This window comes from Mandrillus leucophaeus, unplaced genomic scaffold, assembly GCF_000951045.1.
Source record: "Mandrillus leucophaeus isolate KB7577 unplaced genomic scaffold, Mleu.le_1.0 Scaffold78, whole genome shotgun sequence".
Lineage (NCBI taxonomy): Eukaryota > Metazoa > Chordata > Mammalia > Primates > Cercopithecidae > Mandrillus > Mandrillus leucophaeus.
In genome coordinates this window covers 196,519-210,513 of record NW_012108474.1, presented here as the reverse complement: position 1 = coordinate 210,513, position 13,995 = coordinate 196,519, and the positions used below count along the sequence as shown (strand labels likewise).

Here is a 13,995-nt window from a genome sequence, read left to right as displayed (position 1 = left end):
TGCCTCAGCCTCCCAAGTAGCTGTGATTACAGGCACCCGCCACCATGCCCAGCTAATTTTTGTATTTTTAGCAGAGATGGGGTTTCACCATGTTGGCCAGGCTTGTCTCAAACTCCTGACCTCAGGTGATCCCACCTGCCTTGGCCTACCAAAGTGTTGAGATTACAGGCCTGAGCCACTGCACCTGGCCTCGAGTAAGTTCTATTTATTTATTAACAAAAAATTATTTTTATCATTTTTTTTTTTTGAGACAGAGTCTCACTCTTGTCGCCCAGGGTACAGTGCAGTGGCGTGATCTCGGCCCTCTGCAACCTCTGCCTCCTGGTTTCAAGTGATTCTCCTGCCTCAGCCTCCTAAGTAGCTGGAACTACAGGTGCACATCGCTACGGCTGGCTAATTTTTGTATCTTTAGTAGAGATGGGGTTTGCCATGTTGGCCAGGCTGGTCTCGAACTCCTGACCGCAGATGATCCATCCGCCTCGGCCTCCCAAAGTGTTGAGATTACAGTTGTGAGCCTCTGTGCCCAGCCTATTTTAAAAATTTGTTGTGGCTACATAATAGGTGTGTATATTTTGGGGGTACCTGAGATGTTTCATTTGATACAGGAATGCAGTTCCCAATAAAGAATAAATTCTTGGACTGTGTGCGGTGGCTCACAGCTGTAATTCCAGCAATTTGGGAGGCTGAGGTGGGTGGATCACCTGAGGCCGGGAGTTCAAGACCAACATGGCCAACATGGTGAAACCCCGCCTCTACTAAAAATGCAGAAATTAGTTGGGCGTGATGGTGTGCTCCTGTAATCCCAACTACTCGGGAGGCTGAGGCAAGAGAATGACTTGAACCCGGTGGTGGAGGTTGTGGTGAGCTGAGATCACACCATTGTACTTTATTCTGCTTGGGTGACAGAGCGAAAGTCCGTGTCAAAAAAAAAAAAAAATTCTATTTAAAATAGTAGCCTTGGCCAGGCGTGGTGGCTCACACCTGTAATCCCAGCACTTTGGGAGGCTGAGGCAGGCGGATTGTTTGAGCCCAGGAGTTCGAGACCAGCCTGGGCAACATGGGGAAATCCCATCTCTACAAAAAAATGCCAGAGTTTGCTAGGCGTGGTGGCATGTGCCTGTAGTCCCAGCTATTTGGGAGGTTTAGGTAGGAGGATTGCTGGAGCCTGGGAAGTCGAGGCTGCATTGAGCTGTCACCACAGCACTACGCTCCAGCCTGGGCGACAGAGTGAGATCCTGTCTCAATCAATCAGTCGATCAATCAATAAAAGCACATCTCAGCATTGCCAGTTCTGAGAGGGTATTTGGTACACTTGCATATGCACAAAGATAAATTTGCTGTCGAATATTCATGCACCATTATGACCTCAGAAGGCAGGAACTGAAACTTCTGTGAGGAGCTGCTCAAATCATAGCCTTTTCTTACAGTGGAAGGACACGTAGCTGAGAAAAGGGACTGAGGTAGGTCAGTGCTGATGGGAGCTTATCTCCGAGGTAGGTTAGTTAAGAGGAAAAGCAAAGCAAAGTGTGATGTGATGTTTTCTTGGGGGTGGTTTTGTTTGTTTGTTTGTTTGTTTGTTTTGAGATGGAGTCTTTTTTTGTCACCCAGGCTGGAGTGCAGTGGTGTGATCTCAGGTCACTGTAACGTCTGCCTCCCGGGTTCAAGTGTTTCTCCTGCCTCAGGCATGAGCTACCACGCCCAGCTAATTTTTGTATTTTTAGAAGAAATGGAGTTTCACCATGTTAGCTGGGATGGTCTTGAACTCCTGACCTCAAGTGATCCACCCGCCTCTGCCTCCCAAAGTGCTGGGATTACAGGAGTGAGCCACTGCACCGGCCATGGGGTGTTTTTTTTTAAAAGGGAGGGTGCCATATACTTGTTGACCTGTTTATGTGTGCAGAGAAGTTTTAGAGCAACCTAAGAGATTCTGAACATTCTCGCCTTGAGAGAGTGGGTTAGAGGGCTAGAACAGATGAGGGACCTTTTTGTACTACGTGAAAATGTACAATATACAAGAGTTACTTCCTGAAAACTGCCGCCATCTCCCACTCCCTAAAAGTGATTTTTGACCTTTCAGGGGGCTCATATTAAAATATTTAGGTCAGTCGAGGTGGCTCACGCCTGTAATCTCAGCACTTTGGGAGGTCGAGGCGGGCAGATCACAAGGTCAGGAGTTCAAGACCAGCCTGGCCAATGTGGTACAAAACCGTGTCTACTGAAAATACAAAAATCAGCCAGGCATGGTGGCGGGCACCTATAGTCCCAGCTACTACTTGGGAGGCTGAGGCAGGAGAATCGCTTGAACCCAAGAGGCAGAGGTTGTAGTGAGCTTAAATTGTGCAGCTGCACTCCAGCCTGGACAACAGAGCGAGACTCTGTCTCAATAAAATAAAATAAAGTAAACACTTTGATAGGGAGTGTTTATACACATGTGGAAAAGGAAAAGGTCCTCTTCCCTCAAAGAATTAAGAGTAAACCAGGGCCGGGCATGGTGGCTCACGCCTGTTACCCAAGCACTTTGGGTGGCTGAGGGAGGCAGATCACCTGAGGTCGGGAGAGAGTAAACCGGGCTGGGCAGACAAGGTGGCTCCTGCTTGTAATCCCGTCCCTTTCGAAGGCCGAAAGTGAAGGATCACTTGAGTGCAGGAGTTTAGCCTGAAGAACATGTTTCTAGGAAAAAAAAATTAAAAATTAAGCTGGGTGTGGTGGAGCAGCAGTGTTGTGGGACAGTGATCTGTCAAGGCACTGCTGGTGTTTTTGTTTTGTTTTGTTTTGTTTGTTTTTTTGAGACACTGTCTCACTGTGTCGCCCAGACTGGAGTACAGTGGCGTGATCTTGGCTCACTGCAACCTCTGCCTCCCCAGTTCAAGCGATTTTCCTGCCTCAGCCTCATGAGTAGCTGGGACTGCAGGTGCATGTCACCACACCGGGCCAGTTTTTTGTATTTTCTTTTTTTTTTTTGAGATGGAGTTTCGCTTTTGTCGCCCAGGCTGGAGTGCAGTGGTGCAATGATCTCAGCTCACTGCAACCTCTGCCTGCCGGGTTCTAGTAACTGTCCTATCTCAGCCTCCCAAGTAGCTGGGATTACAGGTATGCGTCACCATGCCCGGCTAATTTTTTGTGTTTTTAGTAGAGACAGGGTTTTACCATGCTGGTCAGGCTGGTCTCAAACTCCTGACCTTGTGATCCATCCGCATCGGCCTCCCAGAGTGCTGGGATTACAGGCATGAGCCATCGTGCCAGGCCCAGTTTTTTGTATTTTCAGTACACAGGGTTCCACCGTGTTAGCCAGGATGGTCTCTAGCTCCTGACCTCATGATTCGCCCGCCTCAGCTTCCCAAAGTGTTGGGATTATAGGAGTGATCCACTGCACCTGGCCTACTGTTGGTGTTTTAAACATTTTGTTCCAGAATTCCACTGTTGGAAATGTATCTTAAGGATATGTGAAAATGAATGCAGAGAAAAGATGTTTATTATAACTTATTTTAAGGGGGAAAAAAGGATGTAATACAACTATTGAGATAGGATCTTGTTCTGCCCAGGCTGGATTGCAATGGCATGATCATAGCTCATGGTAGCCTCCAACTCCTGGCCTCAAGCTATTCTCCTACTTCAGTCTTCTAAGTTCTGGGATTACAGTCACAAGCCACCACGCCTGGCCTAAAAGTACCTCTGCCTTGTGACTTATTTCTACAAATCTCTGTCCTAAGAAAGTAATTGAAAATACATACAAACACAGATATGGTAAAGATGTTTGTGGGCCAGGTACAGTGATCCATACCTGTAATCCCAGCGCTTTGGGAGACTGGGGCGGGTAGGTTGCATGAGCCCAGTTGGAGACTAACCTGGTCAACATGACAAACCCTGTCTCTACAGAAAATACCAAAAAAATTAGCCAGACGAGGTGGCCTGCAGTTGTAGTCCCAGCTACTTGAGGGGCTGAGGTTGGAGGATCAGTTGAGTCCGGAAGATCAAGGCTGAAGTGAGCTGTGATTGCACCACTCACTGTGCCCCAGCCTGGACAACAGAACAAGAGTCTGTCTCAGATAAATAAATCAATGAATAAATGATATTTATGACAAAATTGTTTATGAGATTGAAATTTGGATCCAAGATAAATGCCCAAGAAGAGAAATGAAAGAGTAAATTATAATGAACCTATATGATAGACTCTGCCCTTCATACTAATGTTTGTGAAACTTATCTAATGACTTCAATTGCTTATGATAGGCAGGGCGCAATGGCTCACACCTGTAATCCTAGCACTTTGGGAGGCTGAGGCAGGTGGATCATGAGGTCAGGATACCAGCCTGACCAACGTGGTGAAACAGTGTCTCTACTAAAAATACAAAAATTAGCTAGGTGTGGTGGCGCGTGCCTGTAATCCCAGCTTCTCAGGAAGCTGAGGCAGGAGAATAGCTTGAACCCAGGAGGCAGAGGTTGCAGTGAGCCAAGATCGTGCCATTGCGCTGTAGCCTGGGCAACAGAGCGAGACTCCGTTTCAAAATAAAAAAATTGCTTATGAGAACACAAAACACAGACACACAATACAAAGCTATAAAGATTTCAACTCAGCTGGGCGCGGTGGCACACGCCTGTAATCCCAGCACTTTGGGAGGCTGAGGCGGGCGGATCATGAGATCAGGAGATCAAGACCATCCTGGTAAACACGGTGAAACCCCGTCTCTACTAAAAATACAAAAAATTAGCCAGGCGTGGTAGCGGGTGCCTGTAGTCCCAGCTACTCGGGAGGCTGAAGCAGGACAATGGCATGAACCAGGGAGGCAGAGCTTGCAGTAAGCCAAGATTGCACCACTGCACTCCAGCCTGGGTGACAGAGCGAGACTCCATCTCAAAAAAAAAAAAAAATTTCAACTCAAGGCAGGTGCAGTGGCTCACGCCTGTAATCCCAGCACTTTGGGAGGCTGAGGTGGGCAGATCACAAGGTCAGGAGATGGAGACCTTCCTGGCCAAGATAGTGAAACCCCATCTCTACTAAAAATAGAAAACATTAGCCGGGCATGATGGCGTCATCTGTAGTCCCAGCTGCTTTGGAGGGTGAGGCAGGAAAATCGCTTGAACTCGGGAGGCAGAGGTTGCAGTGAGCCAAGATGATTGCGCCACTGCACTCCAGTCCAGGAAACAGTGCGAGACTCGGTCTCAAAAAAAAAAAAAAAGATTTCTGGCCGGGTGCGGTGGCTCATGCCTGTAATCTCAGCACTTTGGGAGGCCGTGGCGGGCCGATTGCCTGAGGTCAGGAGTTCAAGACCAGTCTGACCAACATGGTGATAACCCATCTCTAATAAAAATACAAAAATAAAATTAGCTGGGTGTGGTGGCGTGTGCCTGCAATCCCAGCTACTTGGGAGGCTGAGGCAGCGGAATTGCTTGAGCCTGGGAGGCAGAGGTTGCGGTGGGCTCAGATGGTACCACTACACTCCAGCCTGGGTGATAAGGTGAGACTGTGTCTCCCCCTTACCTTCCAAAAAAGACAATTGTGAGCCTTTATTTTCTGCCTGGACCATCACCTTAAGCTTGATGGATGGAACTCCTGGCACATTTCTACCCGGGATCCTCCCAGAACTCAGTTGTTTTTCCTGGGAGAAGATACGCTCCCTATACTCATCATTTACTCCTTCCAGCCTGATTCAGCCTCAGCCTGACCGCAACAGACCCAGGCCTTGATTTGTTTTATCCGGAAGTTGCCTAGGAAAGGATGTATGCTGTATTTGTTACAAAGTAGTTGATAAGTAAACCGTTTCTCAACTTGTAAACTGTCAAACAGGAATATTAATCATATTTAATTAAGGTCTGAAAAAGTTACAGATGGCCGAGACGGGCGGCTCACGAGGTCAGGAGATCGAGACCATCCTGGCTAACACGGTGAAACCCCGTCTCTACTAAAAAATTACAAAAAAACTAGGTGGGCGAGGTGGCGGGTGCCTGTAGTCCCAGCTGCCTGGGAGGCTGAGGCAGGAGAATTTTTGCAATTGAATGTCTTTTTTTAATCATTTAAATCTGCTTTTTTAAGAGACAGGCTAAAGTTGAGGAACACTTTGAAGGGAGAGGGCAGTAGAACAGAAAGCCACCTTTTAAAGAACTTGGCAATTCTTGGTCGGCTTGTTCTCTGTTGTGAAGTTTACCATTTAGTTGTTTTTTTTTGTTTGAGTCAGAGTCTTTCTCTGTTGCCCAGGCTGGAGTACAGTGGCTCACAGCAACCTCCACCTTCCAGGTTCAAGCGATTCTCCTGCCTCAGCCTCCCGAGTAGCTGGAATTACAGGCGCCCACCACCACGCCCAGCTAATTTTTTTGTATTTTTAGAAGAGATGAGGTTTCACCATATTGGCCAGGCTGGTCTCATACTCCCAGAGTGTTGGGATTACAGGCGTGAGCCACTGTGCCGGGCCTACCATTTAGTTTTTAGGTTGTCAGACATCTGAGTCCATAGCCACAGGGACACCTGTCTGCTGTGCTTGGATTCTGCTTAAGGTGCAGGTAATTGCTTTGATTGGTTAAGGTACTGGGAGAGTTGTCAGCTGCCTATTTCCCATTTGACCCCTCGAGTGAATCCCTGAGTCTGTCTCAGGTGGGTGATTGATTGTTCCGCTTGGGCAGACTGTAGAGAGCCACTGTGTGGGTGAACCTGGGGCATCTCAGACTGGTCTGTTAGGGGCTGTTGTCCGAAGTAAGCATGGAAGAGAAGGCACAGTGACCCTTGTCAACTCCTTAGTACTTGGATCCTGATGAGCTCCAGCCAGCTCTTCATCTTTCCAGGAAGTTCGGTGTGCAGGTGCCTAGAAGCAGTCAAATGCCAGATCATATGATTTCCTGATTCTTTGATTTGAACATACTGAAATGTTTACCACAGAGTATCTGGGTGACCAACAAGAAGCAGTTTATTTATTTTTTTGAGAGGGAATCTCGCTCTTGTTGCCCAGGCTGGAGTGCAATGGCACAATCTCGGCTCACTATAGCCTTTGCTTCCCGGGTTCAAGCGATTCTCCTGCCTCAGCCTCCCAAGTAGCTGGGATTACAAGCATGCACCACCACTCATGGCTAATTTTGTATTTTTAGTAGAGACAGGGTTTCACTGTGTTGGCCAGGCTGGTCTTGAACTCCTGACCTCATGTGATTCACCCGCCTTGGCCTCCCAAAGTGCTGGGATTACAGGCGTGAGCTACTGTGCCTGACCAAGAGGCAGTTTTTGAATTCCAAAATTATGGAGTGATATCTGGGAGTCAGCCTTCATCAGTGATGCTGCTTGTCTTTTTTTCAGCTTCTTGGGAGATTGGGCACCAGGAGACTTGGAGCTTCTTCCCTATCTTGACCTACTCCCAAGTATGCATTTTTTTGAAAAAAATATTTAAGATTTCTAGAGAAGATCATAATCTTCTCCTGTGTCCGTGTGAGCCATTGTGGAGCGGTTTATTACAGCTGACTTACTCTCTCCTGTCCGTTTTAGGAGCAGTGACATGGATTATCACCCCTTAGTGTTTTCCTGTCATCTGCCTTCTCATCTCCACCTAAAATTTTGTTTTTGGTAAAAGATCGTGCTATCTAAACGTGTCATCATTGCAAAACAAGCTTATTTATGTTTAACATGATGCTGACATTAGCAGGCTGACTTACGGTGTAATGTTAGTGTTTCTTACTATTGGTCACTGGCTGACAGTTGGAAAAGTGATACTGTGTCTGTATTTTTTTTTTTTTTTTTTTGAGATGGAGCCTTGCTCTGTTGCCCAGGCTAGAGTACAGTGCTGCCATCTCAGCTTACTATAACCTCTGCCTCCCAGGTTCAAGCGATTCTTCTGCCTCAGCCTCCCGAGTAGCTGGGACTACAAGTGCGTGCCACCATGCCCAGCTAATTATTTTTAGTAGAGATGGGGCGTCACCATATTGGCAAGGTTGGTCTCTAACCTGACCTCATGATCCTCCCATCTCGGCCTCCCAAAGTGTTGGGATTACAGGTGTGAGGCACTGGGCCCTGCTTTTTTTCTTTCTTTTTTTTTTTTTTTTTTTTTTTGAGATGCAGTCTCGCTCTGTCACCCAGGCTGGAGTGCACTGGCCGAAGCTCCGCCTTCCGAGTTTATGCCATTCTCCTGCCTCAGCCTCCTGAGTAACTGGGACTACAGGCACCCGCCACCAGGCGTGGCTAACTAGTTTTTTGTATTTTTTAGTAGAGATGGGGTTTCACCGTGTTAGCCAGGATGGTCTCGATCTCCTGACCTCGTAGTCTGCCCGTCTCGGCCTCCCAAAGTGTTGTTTTTTTTTTTTGATACGGAGTCTCGGTCTGTTGCCTAGGCTGGAGTGCATTGGTACGGTCTCGGCTCACTGCAACTTCTGCCTCCTGGGCTCAAGCGGTTCTCCTGCCTCAGCCTCCCGAGTAGCTGGGACTACAGGCACCCACCACCACGCCCAGCTAATTTTTGTATTTTTATTAGAGACCATGTTGGCCAGTCGGGTCTTGTACTGCTAACCTCAGATGAACTGCCCGCCTTGGCCTCCCAAAGTGCTGGGATTACAGGCATGAGCCACTGCGGCCGGTCCTGTCTGTATTTTTATCTGAAATTACGTTAGCCTTTGCCTAGTTATGGTGAATTAACGTTAGCATATGATAGTTGTCTTAATGTTTCCCACCAACCCTTTTCAGAGTAAGCAATTAGACGTCTAGAGTTTCTTTTCCTTTATCTGTTTGGGTAAATAGCAACCAGTTTTTCCTACTACTTTAGACAGTAGGCAATAACGAAATGTATTCATAGCTCTCAGTAATATTTGTTCTATTGTTTTGTTTTTGAGGTGAAAGGGGGGACCCCACCCTCAGAACATGAGGGAATAATATTTACGTGGCTCACAAAGACCAGTGAGTACATCATATGCATCTCTCACAACTCCCCAGAAGAGGGCCTCCAGCACGAGTCTAGGCTCAGCCTTTTCTTTCCCTCCGAGAACTCCGTGAATTGCTCCAAGTGTTTTAATTTTCCTCAGAATTTCTTTGTAATGTTATTGAGGGTTGGAGTCCTGTGACAAATTTTGGAAATGAATGAATCCAATGAGAAGACCATGCTTCCAAACAATCATTCTGTTTAACAGATCCCCTTGATTTAATGCAATTATGAATGTGTTAGTGGTAGTGTAGTTTAAGATCTTCCCAGTGAATCCACAGGCTTTAAAAAAATGAACCTAGGAGTGTATTTCCTATCAAGTAAATGGGTTCTAAGACTTTATGCTTTACACATAATTGATTATAGCTCTCTGCTTTTCCAATGCTAGGCAATGGATCACTTGGAGTCCTTTATTGCGGAATGTGATCGGAGAACTGAGCTCGCCAAGAAACGGCTGGCAGAAACACAGGAAGAAATCAGTGCGGAAGTTTCTGCAAAGGTATGCTTGGGTGGCTTCGCTGCCTGGTATGTTCTTGCAAATACTGGCTTCTCAATAGCTTTTTTTTTTTTTTTTTCTTTGAGATGGAGTCTCACTCTGTCACCCAGGCTGGAGTGCAGTGGTGCAGTCTTGGCTCACTGCAAGCTCCGCTTCCTGGATTCACGCCCTTCTCTTGCCTCAGCCTCCTGAGTAGCTGGAACTACAGGCACCCGCCATCACGCCCGGCTAATTTTTTGTATTTATAGTAGAGACGAGGTTTCACCGTGTTAGCTAGAATGGTCTCGATCTGCTGACTTCATGATCTGCCCGCCTCAGCCTCCCAAAGTGCTGGGATTACAGGCGTGAGCCACTGCGCCTGGCCTTGTCAATAGCTGTTAACTCACCCTCAGCACTGATTGTGTGGACAGTACTCTCTGCCTTATTCCAGTTACGGATAGAGGGCTGTGGTCAAGCATTCATGTGTCATCGAATTCTCATCCCTCAGGAGTTACTACCTCTGTCTTTATTCTGTCCATTTTTGTCCTCTATACATGGTTTATTATTATTTTTATTTTAATGTATTCTTCGCTGAGTTTGGTGGCTCACGCTTGTAGTCCCAGCGCTTTGGGAGACCAAGGTTGGGGCAGATTGCTTGAGCCCAGGAGTTTTAGACCAGCCTAGACAACATGAAGAAACTCCATCTCTACAAAAAGTACATATATTAGCCAGGCTTGGTGGTGCACATGCGTATCCCAGTTACTCAGGAGGTTGAGGTGGGAGGATCACTTCAGCTTGGGGAGATTGAGGCTGCAATGAGGTATGGTCATGCTACTTTACTCCAGCCTGGATGACAGAGTGAGACCCTGCCTCAAAAAAAAAAAAAAATTTGGGGTTTTTTTTTTTTTTTTTTTTTTTTTTTGATACAGTCTTGCTCTGTCGCCGAGGCTAGAGTGCAGTGTCACCATCTTGGCTCACTACAAGCTCCGCCTCCCAGGTTTATGCCTTTCTCCTGCCTTAGCACCCCAAGTAGCTGGGACTACAGGCGCCTGCCACCACGCCCGGCTAATTTTTTGTATTTTTAGTAGAGACGGGTGGCTCACTACAAGCTCCGCCTCCCAGGTTTATGCCTTTCTCCTGCCTTAGCACCCCAAGTAGCTGGGACTACAGGCGCCTGCCACCACGCCCGGCTAGTTTTTTGTATTTTTAGTAGAGACGGGGTTTCACAGTGTTAGCCAGAATGGTTTCTATCTCCTGACTGACCTCGTGATCCGCCCGCCTCGTTTTCTCAAAGTGCTGGGATTACAGGCATAAGCCACTGAGCCCAGCCATGTTTATTTTATTTTTTTTTAAATAGAGATGGAGTGTCTGTTGCCCAGGCTGGTCTGGAACTCTTGGGCTTAAGCGATCCTCCCACCTTGTCCTCCCGAAGTGCTGGGTTTACAGGTGTGAGCCAGCATGCCCGGCCTCTGCATGTTGTTTTAAACTTTAATATGTTCACATAAATCTGGAAAGAACTGGAAAGGAAATGGTCATACTGTGGTACATCCATGTCATAGAATGAAAAAGGAAGTAGATTTATATGTAGTTAGCTTGAGTGCCAGTTACATCACTCTTCTGTTTTTCTCTTCAGTGGAACTACGTCTCTCCTTGCTTTTTCTTTTCAGTGTTGTAAAAGCATTGCTTAGGATTTATGCAATTGCTAATTTGACCAAAGGTGCTGTTTTGTTTCAGAAGGTAAATCCTAGTAATTAGGTATTTTGCTTATAGCTTAAATCTGTGCACTGAAATCTAGACATTTTGTTAGCCATACCCTGAAGAAAAAGTCATAAAGAGAGACAGCCTAGACAATGACCAGTCTATGGTGATCCTTGGAACCATGTTGGAAGTGACAAAGGTACTCCTGGTTTCATTGGAACACAGCACAGAGGATTCGTTTGTGGTTAGTCTGAATGCTGGCAGTAAGGATGCCTTCATTGTTAAGTGTGGATCTTTAGCTCTTCCATGTATTTTCAGTAGAACAGACTGGAAATGGAGCAGGAGAAACCCTTGTTGTCTTTGCATTCACTTTCAGTTTTAGACGTCTGATAACCTCGTTCTTTCTCCTCACAGGCAGAAAAAGTACATGAGTTAAATGAAGAAATAGGAAAACTCCTTGCTAAAGCCGAACAGCTAGGGGCTGAAGGTAATGTGGATGAATCCCAGAAGATTCTTATGGAGGTGGAAAAAGTTCGTGCGAAGAAAAAAGAAGCTGAGGTTGGTGAGAGAAATGTCTTAGGGAAAGAAATCTCAGTAATTTGGCAGAGATGACTATTTAAATTAATTTAGCCCATGCTTGCTTGCATTTTTAAAAAAATTTGTAAACTTTGGGCTGGGCACAGTGGCTCATGCCTGTAATCCCAGCACTCTGGGAGGCCGAGGTGGGTGGATCACGAGGTCAGGACATCAAGGCCATCCTGGCTAACGTGGTGAAACCCCGTCTCTACTAAAAATACAAAAAAATTAGCCAGGTGTGGTGGCGGGTGCCTGTAGTCCCAGCTGCCCGGGAGGCTGAGGCAGGAGAATAGTGTGAACCGGGGAGGTGGAGCTTGCAGTGAGTTGAGATTGCACCACTGCACTCCAGCCTGGGCGACAGAGCGAGACTCCGTCTCAAAAAAAAAAAAGAAAAATTATAAACTTTGTTTTTTCAAGCAGTTTTAGCCTCATGGCTAAATTGAGAGGAAAGTACAGAGATTGTCTATGTATCCCTTCCTTAGACAGCCTCCTCCATTCCCCGCATCCGCCCACAGTTAGTGGGTCTACTTTGACTTGTCATTATCACCCAAAGTCTGTAGGCTATGGTGAATGGTGTCATGCATGGTCTGTAAACATTTGCATGTATCTTTTTTTTTTCTTTTTCTATTTATTTATTTATTTATTTATTTAGAGGCGGAGTCTCGTTCCGCCACCCAGGCTGGAGTACAGTGGCGCGATCTCGGCTCACTGCAAGCTCCACCTCCCGAGTTCACACCATTCTCCTGCCTCAGCCTCCTGAGTAGCTGGGACTACAGGTGCCCACCACTACGCCCGGCTAATATTTTTGTATTTTTAGTAGAGACGGGGTTTCACCGTGTTAGCCAGGATGGTCTCAATCTCTTGACCTTGTGATCCACCTGCCTCGGCCTCCCAAAGTGCTGGGATTACAGGAGTGAGCCACCACGCCAGGCCCATGGCTAATTTTTTTTTTTTTTGGCATTTTTAGTAGAGATGAGGTTTCACCATGTTGGCCGAGCTGGTCTCGAACTTCTGACCTCAGGTGATCCATCTGCCTCGGCCTCCCAAAGTGCTGGAATCACAGGCGTGAGCCACTTTTCCAGGCCATTTGCTACCTTTTATGAGTCTTGTAATTTTCCTCATAGTGAAGATCTTATACATACTTTGTTAGATTTCTTCCTAAGTATTTCACTCTTGGGGGTGCTGGTATAAATAGTAATTTGTTTTTTGGTTTTTGTTTTTGTGTTTTTTTGAGATGGAGTCTCATTCATGCGGCCAGGCTGGAGTGTAGTGGTGTGATCTTGGCTCACTGCTACCTCCGCCTCCTGGGTTCAGGCGATTCTCCTGCCTCAGCCTCCCAAGTAGCTGGGACTATAGGTGCACACCACCATGCCTGGCTAATTTTTTGTGTTATTAGTAGAGATAGGATTTAACCGTGTTAGCGAGGATGGCTTTCATCTCCTGACCTCATGATCCGCCCGCCAAAGTGCTGGGAGTACAGGCGTGAGCCACCGCACCCGGCCCTCCCCGCCCCCTGCCCCGAGATGGTCTCACTTTCTCACCCAGTCTGAGTGCAGTGGCGCAATCTTGGCTCACTGCAGCCTTGATCTCCTGGGGTCATTTGATTCTCCTGCTTCATCTCTTCAAATAGTTAGGACTACAGGTGCATGCCACAGGCCTCCCTTTCCCCCTCCGCCTCCCCGAGATGGTCTGTCTTTCTCACCCAGGCTGGAGTGCAGTGGTACAATCTTGGCTCATTGCAGGCTTGATCTCCTGGACTCATTTGATCCTCCCACCTCAGCCCTTCAAGTAGCTAGGACTGAAGGCGTGTGCCACAAAGCACAGCTAATTTTTTGTATTTTTTGGAGAGATGGGGTTTTGCCATGTTGTCAAGGCTGGTCTCAAATTGCTGGGCTAAAGCGATCTGCACACCTCAGCCTCCCAAAGTGCTAGGATTAGAGGCAAGAGCCACCGTGCCTGGCCTCTTGTAATGCCTTTATCTGGTTTTGGTATTATGGTAATATTGTCCCCATAGAAGGAGTTAAGAAATACTCTCTCTGCTTTTCTGAAAGAGATTGTAGAGAATTGGCATGATTTCCTCCCTGATGCCTTGGTAGAATTCACCAGTAAACCCATCTGGACCTGATGCTTTCTGTCTTGGAAGGTTATTAATAAATAGATCCATTCAGATCATCTATTTCTTCTTGTGTAAGTTTTGGCAGATTGTGTCTTTCAACATTATTATTATTTTTTTTACACAGTTTCTCGCTCTGTTGCTCAGGCTAGAGCGCAGTGATGTGATGTCGGCTGACTGCAACCTCCGCCTTCTGGGTTCAAGCAATTCTCCTGCCTCAGCCTCCTGAGTAGCTGGGATTACAGGCGTGC

General features: G+C 46.8%; 1 protein-coding gene across 1 annotated transcript in view; it reads left to right on the top strand.

Annotated features, from left to right (window-relative positions):
* The window catches only part of LUC7L (LUC7-like (S. cerevisiae)), a 64,704-nt gene that overhangs the window by 20,367 nt on the left and 30,342 nt on the right, over positions 1-13,995 (top strand). The window contains exons 4-5 of the mRNA XM_011967006.1: positions 9,271-9,381; positions 11,470-11,613. Of these exons, the coding sequence (XP_011822396.1) occupies positions 9,271-9,381; positions 11,470-11,613 (255 nt within the window). The remainder of the gene's footprint in view (positions 1-9,270; positions 9,382-11,469; positions 11,614-13,995) is intronic.